The 23,349-nt window shown below is 36.2% G+C and overlaps 1 protein-coding gene across 4 annotated transcripts in view; it reads left to right on the top strand.

Annotated features, from left to right (window-relative positions):
- Window positions 1–7,281, top strand: part of trappc8 (trafficking protein particle complex subunit 8) — a 77,922-nt gene extending 70,641 nt beyond the window's left edge. For 2 of the 4 annotated variants that reach the window (XM_067384837.1, XM_067384839.1), the window contains exons 29-30: window positions 1,568–1,657; window positions 5,009–7,277. In XM_067384837.1, the coding sequence (XP_067240938.1) occupies window positions 1,568–1,657; window positions 5,009–5,243 (325 nt within the window). In that variant the 3' untranslated portion in view covers window positions 5,244–7,277. Of the gene's footprint in view, window positions 1–1,567; window positions 1,658–5,008 lie in introns of all 4 variants that reach the window. The other 2 variants (XM_067384838.1, XM_067384840.1) reach the window with 2 other exon arrangements.
- The last annotated feature ends 16,068 nt before the right edge of the window (window positions 7,282–23,349 follow it).

The raw sequence follows: 23,349 nt of genomic DNA on the forward strand, positions 1-23,349 counted from the left end.
TTAAAGCTGAGATGAAACTGAAGTAGCAGCAAATCTTTTGTTCCGTAATGTGATGTACATGCGAGTGTAATGGATTATCGGAAAAGAAAAATGATGTAGGGCGGGACTTAGTTCTATTCATCAGTTGTTGATTGAATTTTGAGATATGTGCATTGCACTTCAAAATGAATGTGAGCTTGAGGTTGATTGTGGAGGAGCGAAGTTTTAGCAGACTAAATGATCTGAGAAGTTCGGCGTTCCTTTTCACTGGAAAATCTAGTTGACATTTTGATGAAATGTTACGAGTTCCAAAATAATCGTTCAAAATAAAATCTATAACATGCTTTTTACAAAAAATATAGGGTTCATTTTTTATTTCATGCCGACTTAAACACTAATATATATATATATATATATATATATATAATTTTTTTTTTTTTTTTTTTTTTTTTTTTTAGGGAGGGAGGGAGATAGGAACAGGATTTAAAACCTAAAAACATCCCACTGTGCAACAGCACCGACATAAAGATTTGCCAGGAAATTGAACCAAACATCTTATACCATTATGAGATGAATGTTCAGGAGGTTCAAGAGGCAGAGGTTTAGTCCATCCATATTTGTGCTTCAGGACAAATGACTTAAAGTTGCTGTTCCAGTATGGGATTAACAGAAGTTATGAGAACCATTGATCAAAGTAATATCCAGATGAAAGTCAAGAGTGCTCTCTCTTACATCACAAAATTAAATAATCAACTTTGTCTGGCTTGAAAACTTGGACGCATTATTGAGTTCCAATATGAGGTCATGAGATGCAAGAAAGGTTGTTTTCTAGTGCATTTTTCAATTAAAGAATAAACTGTTTGTTTTTGGTTTGCTTTTGTGTTGGACCACACAGTATGTATTAATTAAATATACAATTCATATTAAAGCTACAAAAGTTATTCAATCAAGAGCAGTGATTGAATTTCTCTTTTTCTGACAGAAAGCAGCAGGTATACTGTATTACCGACTGTTTACATGAATACTCACCAAGGCAGGCATTTTAACATAACTGTGTGTGTGTATTTGACTGTTGGAGTGCAATAAGCTGCGAAAGAGAACTGAATTTGCGATCACTCGTTGTCTGAGAGGCGGCTTTCTGTGTGCGCGCTTCAACATGTTAGTTGTTTTCTGCAGCTTATTGTGCTTAATAACACTTTTTAACATCAAGCAAGCAACACGTAAGTAACAGTCGATGTTCAGTCTATTCTCTGCTATATGTATCAGCCTAAAACTTTGACTTTTCGCAACTTTTTGAAGTAGCCTATTAAAATCATTCTGAAATCGCAAGCAGTCACACTCTGCATATCACGATATGTAGGATGAATTCAGGTTGTTGGAGACACTTTTTCCCTGTCATCTCAATATCAAAAAGTGTCCCAATCAACCTTAATTCACCCTACAATTCGATATGTTATTTCAATATATCGTGCAGTCCTACTTTTGTGGAGGATGCACAATGCACTGCGTCAAGAGGACAAATTTCAAGAATTACTCCTACATCTTTCAAGTCTTGCTGTACTTGACATTTTTTCCTTTTCTTCTCTAGTTTATGTATGGTACCAGTCACCCTGACGTTGTCCAACTGTTCCTTGGCTCAGGTAGACGTCATCATTGATCTGCGGCATAAAACCACCAGGTACATCTCAGTTTTTCCTGATCCCTAAAGGCCCCGATATACTTCAAGCGAAATCGAAATACTAACTTGTGTGAGGTCATTTTGAACAAAATCAGGTCAAAACAAAGCTAGTTTGATGTTTGATTCGGGAATTCGAAACAGCTTGCCAAGGCAGACTTTCCGGAAAAGTTCGCTTTGGCTGGTAAACACCTTTGAACTACCATTGGTCCGTTGAAGTGACATAATAGGTAAGTGTGGCTCTGAAGCTCCACCTTCTTTGACATGGAAATCTTCATTTCTTCACTTCAGTTTGTCGAGGTTGAGAGAGCTGGAGAGTTATGATATAGATCTAATTGAAAGAGATACTGACAGTTTTTTCATGTTTAATAATGTAAAGCTGCTTGCTTTTAAACTATCTATTGCTATATAGCCTAAATAAATGTGACGTGACTTTACTGAACTGCCAAATTAAAGAGCTGGTGCAAACATATTCACATCACTGATCAGTTGCTTTCTTAAAGGGATAGTTCACACAAAAACGAAAATTATCCCATGATTTACTCACCCTCAAGCCATTCTAGGAGTATATGACTATCTTCTTTCAGATGAATACAATCAGAGTTATATTAAAAAATATCCTGGCTCTTCTCACAATTTCGAAGCCCAAAAAAGCACATCTATCCATCATAAAAGTAAACCATATGGCTCCAGGGGGTTTACAAAGTCGTTTTTGAAGCGAAGCAATGCTTTTTTGTAAGAAAAATATCCATATTTATAACTTTATAAACTATAATAACCAGCTTGCAGCAAACATCCATACGCAAGTTGACTTACAGCTGAAGTGTAACCTCTGACGCATGATTTATTGACGAACGCTGGAGCACAGAGGATAGAGCAAAACAAAACAACGGTCATGAATTAGAAGTCTAAATTGAGAATTTTAAAATAGAAATGTTGGAGGAATTCGATATAAGAGAAGAGGAGCTTCAGTTTGTTGCCCAGCCCTATTTGTTTGAACTGCAAGAGGTCGTGCCAGCGATTACTCTTTTGCCGTAACTCGATGTGTACAGCCGTTAGCTGGAAGCTAGATATTATAGTTTATAAAGTTGTAAATATGGATTTCGCTTCGGAAGGCCTTTATTAACCCCCTGGGGCCATATGTATATCTTTTATGATGGATGGATGTACTTATTTGGGCTTCAAAATCAGAAGCGCCATTCACTCCCATTATAAAGCTTGGAAGAGTCAGGATTTTTTTTTTTTTTTTAAATATAACTCCAGTTGTGTTTGTCTGAAAGAAAATATAAACCTAGGATGGCTTGAGGGTGAATAAATAATTTTTGGGTGGACTATCCCTTTAACTCCTGTTTTCTCACCGCTGACATTTTTGTTGTATTTATATTGTTATTGAAAGTGTGCAGCACATACAGTGCACAGCATAAATGAGTACACCCCCTCTGAAACCCCTTCAGTCAGCAATTACTCAATTACTTAGAAGACGTGTTAGGGTTCTTTAGAGATATAATGTTCCAGAAAGTCTGCTTAATCAATTACCAAAGAAGCAAGTCAAAATTATTCAGGAAAATAAGATTCTTATCAAGGTGATAAAATGTTGTGTAGCAAAAATGAGTACACTTTCCTAAAAGTTACTAAATAAAACAAAATAAAAATGTTCTGGTGTAAGTTTAAGGCAGTGTTTGATCACCAGGTAAGTATAGTATGTTGAACCAAAATATTTAAAGAGATGTAATTTCTTGACAATTAAAAAGTGTTGTTAGCCCAATGAACTATTCTCAGACTGAATGCTGACAACATTGGAACCATCTGAGAGAGAATCATCAGGAGACTTATTTCTTAGCACAAAAGAGGACCGTGGTACAAGAGGATTAACATTGTCATTGTTTTAAGTGTGAAAATATAGCAAAAAATAACACAGAAATTCAAAAACAATGGACTTGTGACAAGGACCCTGAAATAATCAGGCCTTCATTTTAAGCTTTCATTTAGTGATGAGGGATTTTTTTGCTAGACAAAGAGCAGGAGAAATACCAAGCGAGTGTCTCAGAGCCAGCAAGAGCTACGAAAAGAGTGACTGTTTATCTCACAGAGTAAGATGCAGCCTGCAGAAATGACATTACATTTACATTTACATTTATGCATTTGGCAGACGCTTTTATCCAAAGCGACTTACATTGCATTATACTATACATTTGTATCCGAGTATGTGCAATCCCTGGGATCGAACCCATGACCTTGGCATTGCTAGTGCCATGCTCTAACCACTGAGCTACAGGAAAGCTTGCATGGTTGTTGTTCTCAATGGAACTACCTACTGAAGCCAAAGCACAATAAAGTCACTTAGCCATTTCCAAAGCCCATATTTACAAAATATAGATTCTGGAAGTCAATACTCTGGTCTCACGAGACCAAATCTATCATTTTAGATCTACCAGCATCCAAAATGTTCTGGTGTTGCTAGAGGAGGAGTACAGTGAGAAGTGCCTGGTTCCCACAGTAAAGTTCAGTGGTAGTAAAGCTCTTATATAGGGATGTATGAGTGCTGAAGGTGTGAGGGAGTTGTGCTTTATCAATGCTGTCATGAATTCCCACACCACTGTGTAATTTAATACACAAACTTGAAACAGAAGATGTTACCCTTTCCTCATTCCCTGCATTGTTGGACATTTTTTCAACATGACAATGAGGATATGCATTCTCCCAAGCTGAAAAACCTTCTGTGGACATAATCTTAACACTCTTGAGCACCTGTGGGGGATTCAGTAGAGACGAGTTGAGCAACACTCCCCATTAAAGATCAGGGCATTTAAGGAGCTCATCATCCTGGAGTTAAACAGGACAGATGTGACAATTTGTCATGAACATGAAGGGTAAGAGCAGTATATTCAAAATTATGGAGGACATACTAAGTAATAGAATATTATACATTTGTTGAATTAATTATAGGGTGTACTCATTTCTGCAATCCTTAATTTAAACAAAATTGGCTACTTATTTTATAATTGACTTATTTTACTTTAATTTACTTTTTTATTAATGACACATAATTCTCAGTTTTTACAATGTATATGTTTTATATGTTTTAGTTTTGCCATCTTTCCGTGAATTGTATTAGAGATCATAAAGAAAATACATCTTTTGTATTTGTTCAGATGGGGTGTACTCATTGCACTGTACATATTCATCTAAATAGCGTGTTCACTAACAGTATACCACTGGTCACGAATTTCGAACTTTTTACCGCTAAGCAAAGAACTAACAACAGCTTCACTGTGAGTATACCGGGGCCTTAAAGTCCAAGTGTTATAAATATGGAGAGTATTTGTCTCACACTCTCGTTGTCTCTTCATACAGCCCGGAGTCTCTGGAAGTGCATGGTTCTTTTAGCTGGCTGGGCCAGACTCAATATAAGTTGCAACTCCAAGCGCAAGAGGTGTACACGCTTTCCTTGAAAGCCTGTTTCTTCCAGGCTGGAGTTTATAATTTGGGCACACCTCGTGTTTTCGCCAAGTTGGCACAGACCAGCGCTATGTGTGAGACCAGCCAGCAGAGCGCCATGCCTGCGCTTATTATCATCAACAGCATTTGAGTAACTCCGTGACGTTGACCTGTTCTCAGCACACCTAAATAAATGAAACAGACCGGAGTCCAAGATTTTTCTACTTCTTGCTTAAGCAAAATCTAATTGAGAGAGAGAGATAAGTAATTAAAAAGACTTGAACACAAATATTTCAACTTAACACTGCATCTGATGTGCTTGCCATGGTGAGCTAAACACAAACAGACTCTAGATGTTTCGTCTTAAATGCACCTGAAGCGTGACTGGATCCCATGTTAATTTATCTCTCCTGTCAGACGTATTTTTGTTTTTGAAGATTTTTGCTTGTTTTATGAATTTTTGTTTTTGTTTTTAGAACTACATTTTTTTTTTTTCAAAATCCCAAACATGTGGTAATGTAAATGGCTATGCACCTCTGCCTCATTCTGCCCTGCTGGCTATCTCACGGTTGTCCACTGCGATCTGTTGCCACAGTAACATAAAAACATCTCCAGTGCTGTCGTAAAACCAGAAGATGAAACACTGTAACCCGATGAGCTGCAGTTGAGAACATTGCAACTGCTGAAAGGATGGCATATTCTGCCATATTCAGCCAGGCTGCAACTTAACATCACCTTATGAGAAACCAGTGTGATTGGTGAAGTCCAAACGAGGAGCCATCTTAATGTTCGTAACCCAGTGAGGAATTGGCAGAATCCTTGTTGCCCAGTCAAACGGCAGAGACTTTTAAGGACCTGTAAGAGGATAAGTCACAGTTTGAGAGCATATTTTTGTTTGTGCATCTTTGTGTGGGTGGGCTGTGCTGTTTTCTCTGGAAATTTTTAATTTTCTACAAACCAATCGTCCTCTCCCACCACCTCAGCTCTCATTGTCATCTCCACTACTATGATCAAACTGTTATTTAAATGTATCTACATGACTGCTTTTCTGAAAAAAAAAAAAAAATGATGTATTATATTTATAACAAATTACTGTATATAGAATAAAATGTAACCAATAACCAAGAAACTGGCTGCCTGTTGCCTCCTTAGGGTTTGTTCTTTTTAAAGATATGTAATTTACTATATTGATTTGGCAAGTACCATTTACCAAGCGCACAACACAGGTTTGTTCTCTAATATGCAGTCCCTGGGAAGCATGTAAATGTGGTAAATGATGAATATGAGGATTTTGATTTGTTTTTAATAGTATTTTTCTTTTTTGTGCCTGACTTATTGGCTTCTGGAATTTTTAACAACAACAGAGCTTCAAAATCTTGCCAGAAATGCTTTTCTAGTCTAAAATTGTTCAGCACGGCTGGTTCTGTCAGTGTCGTTGTGCTTTTATTTTCTGTATGTAAGGTTGGACTGCTGGATTGGACCGTTAGGTTCATCTAAAATGGTATGCATTTTGTCCCTGAAACAAACAAAAAATAGCTGGAAAAACCTACATGCTTGAACATCATTCTGTTGACGTTGGCAGCTGAAACATCAGTGAAAGGAATGTGACAAATTTCAGAGCAATAGACATAACAGTGCACACACATATTTGATTTTTGTTTTTTTCCCCTGAATGCTTCATACTTTGTTCTAGCACAAATGAATATTTTATCTCTGAACTTTAGATTTCTTTTATGATGATTTATTACTGGAATTATTTTCAGTAAAATTACCCATTTTGAAAACTCAACTATAGTTGTTTTTCAATGTTGCTTTCCATTTATCTCGCATTTGCATGCACATGAATAGGCCTATTCTGATAATAATCACCATTTGGTGATATTCTGTATGCAAGTGTCATATAAACACATTAAAGTCCCCCTGTAGTCAATAATTTTATCCCTTAAAACTTATCTTTGCTCACCAGAATTACATATTTAAACATTTTTTTTTTCCTGTAAAAAAAAAAAAAAAAAAATCTTAATGCCTTAAAGTAGCTTGAATGTAACTCTACACCCTTGACTCATTTAATATACACGGATCAATGAATATGATAATTAGCCCTGCCTCCACTCACTCTCACAAGCTCAAAGATCGACTGATTTAACTTACTGAGGTAAATGCTGCACTATCGCTTTTTATAACGTTTGACACATGATGTGATCTGCTGAACACAAAAGAATATATTTAGCAGAATGTTTGTAATCAAACAGATGGCATCTCTGACTCCCATAGTGTGGGGGAAAAAACATTATGGAAGTCAATGGTGCCCCACAGCTGTTTGGTTACCAATATTCTTCTATTTATCATATTTTGTGTTCAGCAGAAGAAAGAAATTAAAGGATTAGTTCACTTTCAAATAAAATTTTCCTGAAAATTTACTCCACTGTTGAAGGTCAAAATTAGTTTCAGTGCAGCTTCAAAGGGCTTTAAACAATACCAGACGAGGAATAAGAGACTTATCTAGAGAAACGATCAGTCATTTTTGAAAAAAAATTAAATATATTTTCTTTATATAAACAAATTGATCGCCTTCCAAGTGCTTCTGCCAAAACTGCACTTTCATATTCTTAAAAATCTTACACTGTATGTCCTACACCTTCCCTATTCTACTTGCGGAAAAAATGGAACTGGGGCTGCGTTCGTTCCGTAAGTAGAATAGAATTGTTTATATAAAGCATGTACATTTAATTTTTTTTTTTGAAAATGGCTGATCGTTTCTCTAGATAAGATTCTTATTCCTCGTCTGGTGTCGTTTAAAGCTCTTTGAAGCTGCACTGAGACTATAATTTTGACCTTCAACCATTTGGAGGACATTGAAGTCCTCTATAAGGAGAATAATCCTGGAATGTTTATCAAAACCCTTAATTTATTTTCTTATATATATACAGAATCTGAATTATGTTTGATTTAAGCCTACATTTCAAAATTTTGTCATAAAATTATATCGAGCATACAGCTCAACTAACGCCTTGATACCAGTTCAAAAGTCAGCGTAAGAAGCATAACACATACAGACTCCATGTAGGCCTATGATTCGCTCTTTTTTGTTCTGTGTTCTTTCAGGGTCAAAAATACAACAAATGAAAGCGTTTATCTGTATTTCTGACTGATGAGAACTATGCATATGCATTCATAAATCAGTCAATTTTGTATTTTATTATGAGATTTTATTCTAATGTGATCAGTGACTCAAGCACTGATGGACCAAAGAGCGACATGCTTTTCGACTTGCAGTAAAATTTTAGTAAAGATTTGCAGTAAAAACTTGAAAAATAAATTCTCAGAAAATGCATTTAATACCAATATATTGAAACATCTGTTTATATACTGCATTAATAAAGGAGTCCAGACATTGGAAAAATATCAGTCCACATGCATTTTATATTTAATATGAGGGAAATAGACATGCATGCATGCGTGACACAAAAAATCTTTAACTTTTAGGTAGCAAAATATTTTTTTGTAATTCTGTCAATTACAATAAGGTTATTCTACATTGTCTGCTATATATTTGCTTTTTATTTATTAAATACGGGCAATTGATTGATAAAACATTGATCAAAATTAAGATACAGTTTATACAAAACAAATATCTTTTAAAAAGAGTTTTCTATAAAACAAAACTTAATGAAGTCGTCAAAATCATGTTTTACCAAAAACAGCGCCGTTGCTAGGAGGGCGCCAGCGCCTCTGCCTTGTGAGTGGATGATAGCCCTGAAGACGCCTAGCAATGATATACCTTTAGTGGTAGTATACCTTTAGTTAAGTTATACCTTAAGCGTCTTCGTAGCGCGCTAAGAGACAATGTTATTGGGAAACGCAGCCCAGGTATGATGCGTTTCATGCATAATGGAGATTCCAAAGCGCTCTTCTTTGGTCAGAAGATGGAGAGCGATCGCGGATAGGTCTGTCCTACACTGTTAGCCCGGATAAGTTGAATTTACTTAAAAAATTTGAGGAAACTGGTTGCCCTAAAAAAATTAAGTAATGATTAAGTAATGTGAACTTAAAAATTCAAGTTCATTTAACTTAAAATGTTTTGTAATATTAATTACTTTGTAGTTATTACACGTATAGTTAAGTTCAATGTACTAAGCAAGTTAATTTATAGCAACTTCTATTTTACTACAAAATTAAGAAAAAAAGCAAATAAAAGGTACATTAATTCAATTTTATGTTTTATTTTAATTCAATTCCAAATACAACATTTTATGTCCTGAAAACATTTCCTTATAAAACATGAAAAAAATAGTTTTAACAAATCAGCTTATTGTTAAGCACATAAATAGTCTATCTCAGAATCACAACAAACTGCATCAAAACTATATGGTTTGTTCACACTCCTGAGTTCACAATAGTGGCAGTATTCCATTTTAGGTGCCAGCTAACATTTTCCTAGGTTGAGCATTACCTGCTGAATAAAATATAAAGTATTTTTCATACAGTTAGGGTAGTCCAGTTGCAGGGCATAAATCAGTCAGAAAAAAGGACACAGAAGTCCTGAGGTTGGTCGGTTCATCCATCACCAAACATCCTTCCAAGACGATCTTCACTCATGATGGGTTTAGCTGAGCACTTTATAGATCAACACAGACGATTCTCACTGGAGTTTGCCTGTATGAGTCCTTGTCAGCTGCAACCTAGTAGAGGAAGACAAAGATCGACAAAGACATTATCATATAATAATGCATCAGATAATGGTATTGTCAAATACTCCATGCATCAATACATACCTGGTTTACTGTAGAAAGAGCTGGCCATTGAAGTACCATCAGGCTGATGTCAGGCTCGTCGTTGACAACTTTTCTGTGAGGAGCAAACATTAAAGTTAAAGTCTTGATAATGGCACCTGATTTTATGGTTTACATGTAATTGTGCACTGTGCAGTATGCAGATTAATAAAATAATCAGCCAAAGAACAGGTCTCAGTAAACCCACATGACACACAGCTGATATGGAGTTTTTGGTGAAGGCTGTATAAGTGTACATATTCTGCATAACGTGTGATATAAATGTACATGTATATGTTCCAGATGTAAACAAGGAAATTGTTCTGTTCTTGTATAACTTCATTGTTTGAGCCTATAATGTTTAAATAGCTGAGCTTTTTCACAGTTATAAGGGCAATACTTACACTTCTAATCCAAAGCATCTCTTCTTGACCTGCAACACAAAACTAGTCTGTTGTTAAGAAAGCTATGAACCTAGATAAAACAGTATATCTGTTTTTGTTTTCAACTCGTTAATTAACTTTAACTGATCATCTTTTAAGCTTGGCTTGTCGAAATAAAACACGGTTGGTTAAATTATTGCAGTTCAAACTAAGTTTACACGCCCAACAACAGCTCCTCGTGTGAAAAAGAAACAAACGACGAAATAACGAGAGAACACTAGCTAACCGGAGAAAACAGTTCCGTCGTTTATGGTAACTTTAACAAATGATTTTCACTGCTCCTCTCAGGTGAAAAACTATAAAAAGGTAAATGTTAGGAAAAAATGTCTGTAGAACAGCCAAAACAAATGTTCCAACTGCTCATCAACAGCTCCTTCAATTCACACACACCACAACAAAATGGCGTCATTACCTGCCACAAACCAGTGTGAAGGAGGCGTGGTCAGGAGAAAAACTTCATAATTTAAGTGCATTTAACTTACATTTATTAACACATTCAAATACACCCACAAATTAGTAGAATTTACTTATATTTTATAAGTAATGCAACCAAACTTAAATATTTTAAGTATATTGTAATTATATTTTTAAGTAAATATAAAATCCGGGCTAAGAGTGCAGGTATGATGCGTTTCATGCGTAATGGAGATTCCAAAGCGCTCTTCTTTGGTCAGAACCATGGAGCGCGATCGCGGATAGGTCTGTCCTATGCACCGGAACTTTTAACAATGCAACAAAATATTTGAAGAGCATCAAGCTATTAAAATCTATGTATACGCACAGATAATATAACAGTAGGCTATATTAGTCAATATTTTTGCAAAACAGAATTAACTAATCATAAAGTTAATAAGGATACATAACACAGCCTACTATAGGCCTACACTAACAGTAAATTATCAGGAAAAATTTATGTGAAAGTGAACTAATCCTTTAAAACAGGTTTGGAATAACTTGAGGGTGAGTAAATGATGACAGAATTTTCATTTTGGGTGAGCTATCCCTTTAAAACAACATTCTAGATATCTGAATCCGCATATAGGCTATGTCTTGTACTGTCCTGTCTTTGTAAACTGTTTATTCCCGTTATTGAACATTCATTTAAATCTGCTCGGGTCCAAATGAACCTATTTCAGAAACATTTGGAACGATTGTTTAACTAATTGACTAACATTATTCTTTCAATTCACCAACATTAAAAGGAACGGCATGGTCTACAATAGTAAATCATCGTGCTACTGTAAATCACGTGAGTGAGTTTATTTAGTTACAGCTAGTTGTAAAGGTATAAAGGCTTAACTAAAAATAGACCTTGAACATATGTGTATGTGTGATAAACTGTCAACGGTGAAATTACGCTGGAGGAAATGACTGTTCATCCCGATGAACCTCCGCGTACACGCTTCCCGACACTGCATAATTCCATGAGCTTCAGATTACATGAGCGCTCACGCTCGATTTGATGTGCGTGCGCGCGCACGATTACAGCGGTTTACGTTTTTGTTTTTTTAACAAAGTCGTCAAACGTAATTGAAATTCAGTCTGCCTTAATTTGTGCTCAAAGCTGTGTATTTTAATACAGCAACAACTTCTTTTAGACCCTTTCAACTCAAAAGTATTTTTTCCTCACAAATGGTGGGTGGGATTAAATAGGTTAAAGCCAATCTCTGGTTAGCCTGATATTTTATTCATTAAATGCAATTTTTTCCCCCTCTTTGTTTTCTTTTCCCTTACCCTTCATTTCTGTTGCGTTTCGTTCTTTCCTTTTCCTTTTCATCTCCGTCTTTCCGTTCCTTTCCATGCCTTGTTTCTTTTTTATTATTTGCATATTGTAATTATTCATACATATGATTTTGAATCAGAACAAGCAGCCTTAAAGCACTAATAGTTTTGCACTGGATCTAGTGTAGTGTGTGTGAGGCTGCATTACAGTAACGCGCAAAATGTTTCTAAAGCATCAGAGGTTCAGTACGGCTGCTCTTTTATAGAAAGGGGAGGGGGTCATTCACAACTCACTGTGAACCCCTCGGCATCACCTGCACGTGCGTTTGCGCGCACAGTTTTGAGGAAAAAAACTCTGAACACCATCTCGCTTTTGGTCTCCCACGCGCATCCACTCGACTGCGCGTGCCACCGCGATGTGGGTCCGAACTGCGGAGCTTTGACGAATGATCACGGAGGAATCCCTTCGGCTTCCCGAGGAGAGGCGAGGCTGACCGCTGTCATGGTAAGAGTGTGATGTTGAGTGGAAGTCGGGGTTGTTTGAACCCACTTTGCATGGAAATAATTTGCTGAGTGATGACATCGAATATGTCCAAGCGAGCAGGTGCATGTGGATAGATAGCGCGCGCACGGGGCAAGTGTGGACGCGAGAGTTTGGTGCTGGCAAGACGCGCGCCAGAAAGCCGAGTGTGTGCTGTTATTACGCTTTTCTCTTCAGTTTTGGTGTCTCGCGATGGCATTCATCATGCATACACCCCACACACTTGTTGATTAGTTGTAATCCAGCGCCTCAAACTCACGTGTTTGTGTTTTCCCAGGATTTGTTCTTATTAGTGAATGAAAGAAGCTGACGGATTGTGCGCTTCTCTTCGCATCGAGACCGGGGGAGTGTTGTAACACATTTTCATTAAACGAGTTATTTTGCAGTGTATGTTTCAAACTTTAATATTTCACCTCCATGTTTGCCTGCTGCAAATGAATGCCGTTCATAAATCTACAACTTATTCATAAAATGCGTAAATTATTGTCAAACACAAAGAGTGCTGCAGTCACATTCACTACTTGGGTGTTTGTAAAACTAAATAAACATGGACATTTTACAATTTTTAAATGACTTTATTGTGGCAATCAAATGTACTTATATTTCAAAATAATTATCACCTCCCTCAACTAAAAATATAAATAAATAGGAAGCGATTTCATTCCAAACAAAAATATCGATAGAACAACTCAGCAATAGCTAACAATAATAAAACAACAACAACATAAGACTGTGTGTTGTGTGTGTGTGTGTGTCTGTGTGTGTGTGTGTCTGTGTGTGTGTTTGTGTGCGCGTGCGTGCGTTTTTGTGATATATCAGGATACAAATTTGTATAATGACATGGGTATGACATTACAAGGAGAGGGTGACTTATGAGGACATTACCCCATGTCCCCATTTTTCAAAAGGCTTATAAATCATACAGAATTTTTTTTTTTTTTTTTTTTTTTTTTTTTTTTTTGAGAAAGTAAACATGTGCAGTTTCCTGTGATGGGTAGGTTTAGGGGTATATATATATATATATATATATATATATATATATATATATATATATATATATATATATATATATATATATATATATATATTTGTATAAATGGGATAAACCTAAAATAAAGTATCCTAAAACCTACTTCTGGTGATGTCATCATTTGTTAAAAATAATAATAATAAAAATGATATAAATATAATATGTTTATAATTGTAAAAATGCAGAAAGTTTTGTGTTGGAGTGAATGTTATAGGTTCAGGTGACCTTGACAGAGAGGGGCCAACTTAGTTTAACGTTCAAGTCATGTGCATTTCTTAAATGAATGGGGTTCACAAACATTTGAACTCTTTCATTTGCACTTTGTTCATTAATTTTTCTTTAAACCCCAAAGTTAAACTTTCTGGATTTAGAAACTTTTATAATAACAGATTAAATATTTCCATTTTATTTCTTCTTCATTAAGAATAACACGCATACTAAAATATAAAACAACAAAGCTTCAAATTTGCAGTTCTGTTTTCACTCTTTTTTGTATTTTGAGTTCCAACAAGAATATTAATGCGCATACTTAAAATAATATATAAAATAAAATAGGTGTAGCTTAATGTTGTTCTGACATGTTATATTTCAAATCTGAGGATAATTCTAAAATTTTAATTTTATGAAAATTATTTTAGACCATGTGATTTTGGTAACTATTAGATGCTTTCATCTAAGCATAATGGCAAATGGCTTCCATTCTTATTTTGTCTCCATGTGCATACATTCACATTCAGAATGTTTGGCCTTGTGGGGACTTTTTTTTTTTTTGGCCCAATGAGATTAAAAACAACTTATAAAATCATACTAAATTATGTTTTCTTAAAAATGTAAAAATGCATGTTGGTAAACAAACGTCTATGTGTGTAGGTTTGGCTAAGGGCCAAATGTCCACTTATATAGTAAAATATTATGACAAACTACTAGCAAAGTCCCTTTAAGACAAGTCATTTCACTCGGCGGCCATCTTTGAAACGCCTCTCGGGCATCCTGGGCATCATGCAATCTCTTTGAATGGGGAAACATCAAATTCTCCAAAACCATTCGCCAACCTTACGATTAAATTTCATATTTGAAATCAAAAATGAAATCTAACAACAACCGGCTCATAAATTTAGTTTCTAAACGCTCGAATCATGACAAAAAAAACTGCATTTTTCATTTTCATTTCCTAAATGCACGTCTCTTCGGAGGCGCGCGTCTGACTGTTTCTATAGAAACCGGTGATTCTAACGGCCGCTCAAGTGACGCGATGACTTTACCAGTTGGCGATTGGCTCTTATTTAGATGGCAGGACTTATTCTGCCATATCCGCTTGTTAAGTCGTGACGTAAGAACGCCGTTTCCGGGTCCAAGCCTCGACTCGTTTCACTTGAGAATGCCATCGACGGCCGTTTATGAGCGCTATTTATTCATATTAAACATCAATCATTTAAAAAGTTAAACATTTTAAATACTTACAGTCTACACAACAGTCTCCGTGCTCACAGCGCCACAGATATTAATATTTTATGGACAGACAACGATTCATCTTTTATAAATCATTGTCTGTCCATCTGGTATTTTGGTATGGAGAGAAAGGTTATAATTATATATTTTTTTTGTAGTATTACACCACATCGTGTATGTATATTAGCACCATTTGTTGTTTTCCTGTGGTAGGAGATAGAGCATAGGACCCGGAAGCGCTGCCGTGTGACATCAGACTTAACAACCGGATAGAGTGCCCCAGGGATGACGCGTTTTTGTAGGCAAAACCCGGAAGCGAGTTAGCATTTTAGGACTCCCGTTTCCAACGCCGTAAAGTCTATTCAGTTTTTTGAATGGGTTTTTGCTAAATCGCCTGAAATAAGGTCTGTGTTTAACGAAGCCTCTAAATAATAATTACGTTCATGTTTTGATCTATGACATAAAACACACCAGTTATAACCCACTTGTGATTTTTTTAAACTTTTACTTGCTAACAAATTGCTAAAAGGGACTACTTCCTTTGGCGGGGACTTTAGACGTCATCATGACAAACAGGACATTTGGACAGCATTTCTCATGAAAAAGTGGATAAGTATTCATACACAGCGCAGATCATAATCAGTGAGCATGTTTTTAAATAGAGTTGTTTTCTAAATACAGTTTGAGGACGCTTGGTGGTGACGACGTTGATCCGCGACCATGGTGTGATGTAGTCCGTTTATAGCATACTGTTAGCCTTTTATATCTGATGACTTTATTTAGGCTTCAAAATCTAAATGTTGTGTTAACTTGTAAAGATTATCTTGATAGACAAAACGTGTGAGTGTCATAACCCTTTGTTAAACACAGAGCTTATTTTCTGCGATTTTCCAAAAGTCTATGGGAAAAATGAATAGGCTTTCAGTCGAGGGAACCCGTGCGCTGCTAACTTCCGGGTTGGCCTACAAAAACGCGTCATCCCTGGGGCACTCTATTGCGCGTTACACTTTCTCCCATTCAAAACAATACAAGTCACACGTCTTGTGTTATTCTATAGTCTTTTACTAAGGACATTTTACTGGTCCTCGCTAGTTAAAAAGGCTTATAAATTGGCCAAAACATGTTTTATTTAAATCTAGTGTTTTGCACATGTTTCTGTGATGAGTAGGTTCAGGGTAAGGGTTGGGTTAGGCCATAGAAAATATCATCAGCCTGATATAAAGTCAATGGGAGTGCATGCAATGTCCTCTCTAATAAACATGCGTGTCATTTTGTCCTATGTTGTACCATTTGTGTGGGTCCAGTAAAGGTAGTTACAACCCTTCGTGTCTGGTCAACTACTATATTTTTAAAATCTTTTTTTTATAAATGAAACTAGAGAACCTGCTGATTTAGTTCTGACATTTATTAACAATCTCAAATTGCAAGCCAGGTGTGATTTTACTGTACATTTGTACATGAAACCTTTGTTTTTTACAGCGAGAATTGCAGCTTTTACGGTCACACAGGGGGATGGAGGTCATGTGTGACAGTGATTTCTCCTAGCTCTAGCTCATTTCCCACCCTCTCCCAACACTCCCCACTGCTGCTGCTGCGAAACTCTCTTCAACCACAGATCTACAGTTACTGAAACAGACCAACATGATGATTTTGTTTTGCTCATATTAATATTTAAAATATCCAATAAATACCTTAAATTATATTTAATGTCTTTTCCTTCTAAATCTGAGGTTTTACTAGTGTATTGAAGTTCATTGATAACAGCTTTTAGCTGTGCATGTGGTCTGAACCTGGAGCCTGTTGTGCTCCTCATTTCATAGATGAAGAGCTGTAATGGCTGTAACACTTTCTTCCCTCCTTCACCCGTCCCTGACTGCAGCCCCTCCTTCTATCAATATAGCAAATTGACATGCATTCTTATAGTGCTTTGTCAGTTCAGCATAATACTTAAGAAGTATATTACTGTGATGAAAACATGAGAGTGCCAGACACGGAGGAATGTTTATTATATCTAGGCTGTTTCTTGTCAATCTTGGAAATCACATAGTGATTGACACTTAGATTAAGTAGTTTGTTGCGTTTTCGGTTCACTCTAAAATAAAGGTATTCAATCTTTCCGGACAAGGCCTGCCGGTGAATGTGATTTCACCAAGTACAACATGTTCCTAGATCAGCATCTTTGTTTATCCTGGAAAAACATCCCAATTAACCAATCAGATTTGAGGGAAGTAACTAGGGTTAGATGCTTCTACATCAGAGTTATTCACCTATCATTTCACTCTGGTTTTATGGATAAGTTATGGGTAGCATTAGGTTTAGAGGCAGGATTATGTTTAAGAATAAATTTTTGGACAGGAATGTTGTTCCACGATCAACAAAATATGTTGATCCAGGAACATGTCTTGCTTACCAAAATCTTGGTAAATATAAACATACTATTATTATCAGAATGGAATGAAGATACAGCAGATTTGTTCAGATAAATGGATGAAATATTTTCAAAATCTTTGAAAGCTTGTCTTAAAGGTGCCCTAGAATCAAAAATTTAATTTACCTTGGCATAGTTGAATAACAAGAGTTCAGTACATGGAAATGACATACAGTGAGTCTCAAACTCCATTGCTTCCTCCTCCTTGTGTAAATCTCATTTGTTTTAAAAGGCAAATCTCAACATAACACCGACTGTTACGTAACAGTCGGGATCATTAATATGTATGACCTCAATATTTGCATATGCCAGCCCATGTTCAAGGCATTACACAAGGGCAGCCAGTATTAACAACTGGATCTGTGCACAGCTGAATCATCAGACTAGGTAAGCAAGCAAGAACAACAGTGAAAAATGGCTGATAGAGCGACAATAACTGACATGATCCATGATATCATGATATTTTTAGTGATATTTGTAAATTGTCTTTCTAAATGTTTCATTAGCATGTTGCTAATGTAATGTTAAATGTGGTTAAAGTTACCATCGTTTCTTACTGTATTCACGGAGACAAGAGCCGTCGCTATTTTCATTTTTAAACACTTGCAGTCTGTATAATTCATAAACACAACTTCTCTCCAACAGTGTGTAGGTTAGCTTTAGCCTGTTAGCCGCAGAGCACAGCCTCAAACTCATTCAGAATCAAATAAAAACATCCAAAAAAATACTATACTCGCATGATCCGACGCATGCATGATGAACATCTTGTAAAGATCCATTTGAGGGTTATATTAGCTGTGTTAACTTTGTTTATGCACTGTTTTATAGTCGAGAGCTCGGGGGGCAGGGAGCGCGAAATTTAAAGGGGCCGCAGCCTAAATCAGTGTATAGTTAATGATGCCCCAAAATAGGCAGTTAAAAAAATTAATTTAAAAAAATCTATGGGGTATTTTGAGCTGAAACTTCACAGACACATTCAGGGGACACCTTAGACTTATATTACATCTTGAAAAAACTGGTTCTAGGCCACCTTTAATGCTTTATGGGGCCTATAAATAGTTTAAATAAATTATAGTCAGTGAGTTAATTGTTACTTTCTGTGTTTTTATTGTTCATTATATATCTTTACACTGTGTGATCTGAATTTCTACATTAACCCCCGTTTTCACAGACTAGTCTTAAAGGGTTAGATCACCCAAAAATGAAAAGTCATTAATTGCTAACCCTCATGTTCACTTTCATTCATCTTTTAAACACAACTGAAGATGTTTTTGATGAAATCTGAGAGTTTTCTGTCCCTCCATTGACAGCTACACAACTACCACTTTTTTGATGCTTCAAAAAGTTCATAAAGAGATCGTAAAACTAATCCATATGTATTGAGCGGTTTAGTCCACATTTTCAGAATAGACTCGATCGCTTTATATGATGAACAGACTGAATTTAAGCTTTTATTAGTTTTATAATCTCTTTATTAACTTTTTGAAGTGTCAAAGTGGTAATTGTGGAGGGACAGAAAGCTTTCAGATTTCATCAAAAAGATCTCCATTTGTGTTTTGAAGATCAACAAAAGTCTTCCGGGATTAGAACGACAAGAGGGTGAGGAACTAATGACAGAATTTTTATTTTCAGGTGAACTAACCCTTTAAGCCTCGTCCCAGACTAAAATGCATGTTTTAACTAAGAGCATCTTGCACTGACATATCTTAAAATATATCAGCGCCATTGTTCTGTCTCAAGATGCACACCAGTAATGTTTTTTTCTAAGGCATATTTATACAAGCTCTACTTAAATGTCGGCCTAATCCCAATATGTGGAACAAGGCCCAAAATTTCAATGATGATTTTTCAGTCAAATCAGATTGTTTGGCTTCCTAAAAACGCCAATGTGAATGTGATGTGGATTATGTCACAACTAAAAACGCTCAGGTAAAAGTCAAAACAAAAACATTTTTCTTTTCTTCCATTCAGTTTGATGACTGCAAAAGCTTTCATAAATTTGTCCTCAAATTGAACTGATGCATATAAAATGTACAACAGTTTCTTGAGGGACCCCTAGAGGCTCCCCCCACTTATCTAAATATTATATCTCAATGTCTACTGTGGTTGAGGCATACTGATATCATATGACTTCCACAAGACATTTTATTACTTTATATTTATAACTTGTTTTCTCATTTATGAATTCTGAACATATCCTCAGAACTGTTGTTTATCATTTCATGGTAAATTCAGAGATGTAAGATGAAATTTCTCAACTTATTAGCAGACTGAGTACACGTGACGACGATGCAAACATAAATGACAAAACCACAGTTTGTTCATGGACCCGACTTCAAATGCAGATGGATTTTGAATCAGTGCGGCTGACTGATATAAATGCATGCCCTGTAGGGAGTGGGTTAGAATACATATAGATTGAGTTATGAATGCATATCTGGAGACATGAAGACAATCTGATGGAGACAGCACTGTGGTCCCTTCTTTATTAAATCACAGGCTGAGACCTCAGAGCTTTCCCTTGTGGATGGCACTGCATTCATATGGATATTCATGTGTTGTGTGTGTAATCAATGGATGACTGTTTGGCTGACTGATCCTCATTTCTCAGCTGAGGTTTTTTACCACGCTGATGGAGCAGCAGGTGAATTAAAGGCATTCTCTGATTTATCACTGTGTGTGTGTGTGTGTGTGTGTGTGTGTGTGTGTGTTGGGATGAGTGTGTAGCCTCATAAAGAGTTTTACAAAGAATCACATAAGCCAATTTGAGCTGTGAGCTTTCATCGACTTCACAGAATCACTGGTATTGCTGGTACTGTGCCAATTATTCATTAGTTTGGTCAGCCTAAAAACAGCATCAATTATGCTTATTTCTGAGTTTTTAACGGCCTAATATGTTGAGAGCTTGGCAAACTAAGGCTTTCGTACACCGTTCTGCCTGTCTTTGTGTCCTGTTGTCATTAATATTGCTCTCTGCCTAGCAGGTTAATACAATATAGAATAGTTTTCACAAACTCTTGCCCCCCGTGTGTGTTTTGGCTGTTTTGAAGCTGTCTTTTAATAAGAAATATGAGATATGTGCAACATCACAGGCACCAAACACTCCAGGCTGCAGTGTTTTTAAATAATCTTGTAATACAGGTGTGGAGTGAAGTCATTTTGGAGCAAAATCTAGTTTTGTTAATTTGAGGAATGTAAACCACAACCAGCCTTTGGCTGTGCGAATATTTGGCATTAATAATAACACTTTGAGCGCAGTGAAGAGACTCAACAAAGATGATTGTGTATCTGTGTCCGTGAGAAGCTGAAATGGTTGAATAGAAGCGAGTGTTCAAAAGGATGTTGATGATATCTGTCATTTTTACATGGAAAAGTGGCGAGTATACGCTCATTTATTCTACCCAGCTAACAGAGAACGTTCTCCGAACTTTGGCTAATGTTCTGGCAAGGTTCCCTCAAAGTTATGAGCAAACGTTCTTCAGTAATGTTAATAGATCGTTACGTTCACACACATATGTTTTTGACATATCCTTGTGTGTATTTCACAGTTTAAGTGCAATAAGACGAGAAAGAGAACTTAGTTTAATACTCAAGCGACGCGTCGTCTGACAGGCTGCTTTCTGTGTGTGTGCTTCGGATGTGTGCGCTCAGAAAACCATATATCAGAAGTTTAGACTGATATGGCTTTAAAACGCATGCAAAAACTTTAAACTTTCAAGATGAGGAATAACTGCAATGTCACAAGTGTGACCGCGAAAGAGATGATAAACAAAACCAAACAGATGTTTTAGTTTTTGACAGAATATCTGAGGCAAGAGCTGTACCGGCTTCTGGAAAGCGGGAGCAGCAGCTCATTTACATTTAAAGACACATGCACGAAAACAGCATGTTTTTCCTTCCACTCAAAAATGGGCATTTACAACATGGTATAATAAATGATCTGTGGGGTATTTTGAGCTGAAACTTCACAGACACATTCTGGGGACACCAGAGACTTATATTAAAAGACTTATGTAAAAAGGCTATGTTCATGCAACTGGCCCTTGATCTTTAATAATGTTCTCAAAATGTTAGCACAAAAACTTTATTTATACATCATTCATTGATCTTTTTTTTTTTTTTTTGGTGAAACATTTTAGTGGCATGTTTGTCTAATGTTACTACTTGTTTCAGAATATTCGAAAAACAATAAAAAGTAAAGTTCACTCTAAAAAATGCTGGGTTAAAAACAACCAAAGTTGGGTTAAAAATGGACAAACCCAGCGACTGGGTTGTTTTGACTCAGCTGTTGGGTTGAATCTTAAACCCAACCTGCTGGGTAGATTTAACTCAACTAATGTTTAAAAATTACTTTATTGATCACTTAAAATGAACCCAAAATAGGTTGGAAATGAACATTTATTAATAAGTTTAATTAAATAATAAACATTTATTAAATTGCTTTTTAATGAATGTTCACCTTTTGATATTATTGTTGCCTCTAGAAATTATGTGTCTGATTTTTAATTTCCAGCATATTTTGGGCTCATTTTAAGCCAGCCATATAGTCATTTTTAAACAATAGTTGAGTTAAATAAAACTACCCAGCAGGTTGGGTCAAACAATTAACCCAACCACTGGGTTTGTCCCTCTATGGTTTGTCCACATTTAACCCAACTTGGGTTGTTTTTAACCCAGCATTTTTTAGAGTGTTCCCATAATGTTTGCAAAATAATAAAACTGAATGTTTCCTTAACGCTCACAATTTTTGTTTTTTAAATGTTGAAATAACTGAATGTTTTGAACGTTCAGAGAACAGTCAGAAATGATGTTTTCATAACCTAATTGCAATGTTAGCAAAATGTTCTTGGAACACATTTTTGTTAGCTGAGTAGTCATGAGGAACTGTTTGGCTTGCATATTATGTATGCAAAATTTTATTCACAAAGCAGCCTTGTGGTGAGTTACGGATCTCAATATAACTGAGGAAGGCCGGGAAATATTAGGTCAACAGTAATACAGTACCTCTTTTCTTCCTCCAGGTTGTACGGAGTTCTTTGATGACTTGTCTTAAGGGAACGCTGTCCGTTTGCGTATATATACCATAAAACATTAAAGCTCTTTTACTAACAGAATGAATTTGTTGAAGTGTAGGTCTGGGATTATCACTCTCCGGAGAGGTTTGAGTGTGCTCAGACTCAGCCTTTAGCTCCACAGCTGATCAGTATGCTGCATGTGTGCGTTTGAGGGAAGTAGGTAAGAAAGAGGGAGAGAGATGGAATATTTATACAGATGTGATTTAAAGAGCCTGGCAATTAGCCTAATGAAAGGCTATACACACAGTTTTTAAGAATTATGCACAACTGTTACTCTCAGCAAAAAGTCAAAAGGGTCTAGAGCACACATGTTTCTAATACAAATTCAGACAAACGATTTAGCTCCAGATTTACTGAAAAGGAGATTACTAGGAAGGATTGAGCAAGCACGTCCAAATGTTTTCTGAAATGACTGTACAAGATGAGAAGGCCACGCGATGGAAGAATAACTTAGTACCGTCAGCAGATTTTTAGCTATGTTTTTCATCCCATTTCCTTCTCTCTGGCACTCTCTCATCTGTAGCTGTGTTCACAAGCCGGTTAAAGGAACAGCTCATACTAAAATGAACAATCTGTCATCATTTTATTTTCTTCAGCCTGGTTTTGAGAGGCAGATCAACTGACTCAAAGCTTTGACTCATTCATTTACAAATCTTCATAATTCTCTCATGAACATGCCAATGTTGATGTCAGGATTAAATGTGAACTGTGTAACAACTTTAATTGCATTTACTTGTATTCATTTGGCTTTCATTTTCTTTATCTACACCTTTTTTTAAGTACAAGCGTTTCTTGGG

The sequence above is a fragment of the Chanodichthys erythropterus genome, chromosome 4 (assembly GCF_024489055.1).
Source record: "Chanodichthys erythropterus isolate Z2021 chromosome 4, ASM2448905v1, whole genome shotgun sequence".
Taxonomy (NCBI): domain Eukaryota; kingdom Metazoa; phylum Chordata; class Actinopteri; order Cypriniformes; family Xenocyprididae; genus Chanodichthys; species Chanodichthys erythropterus.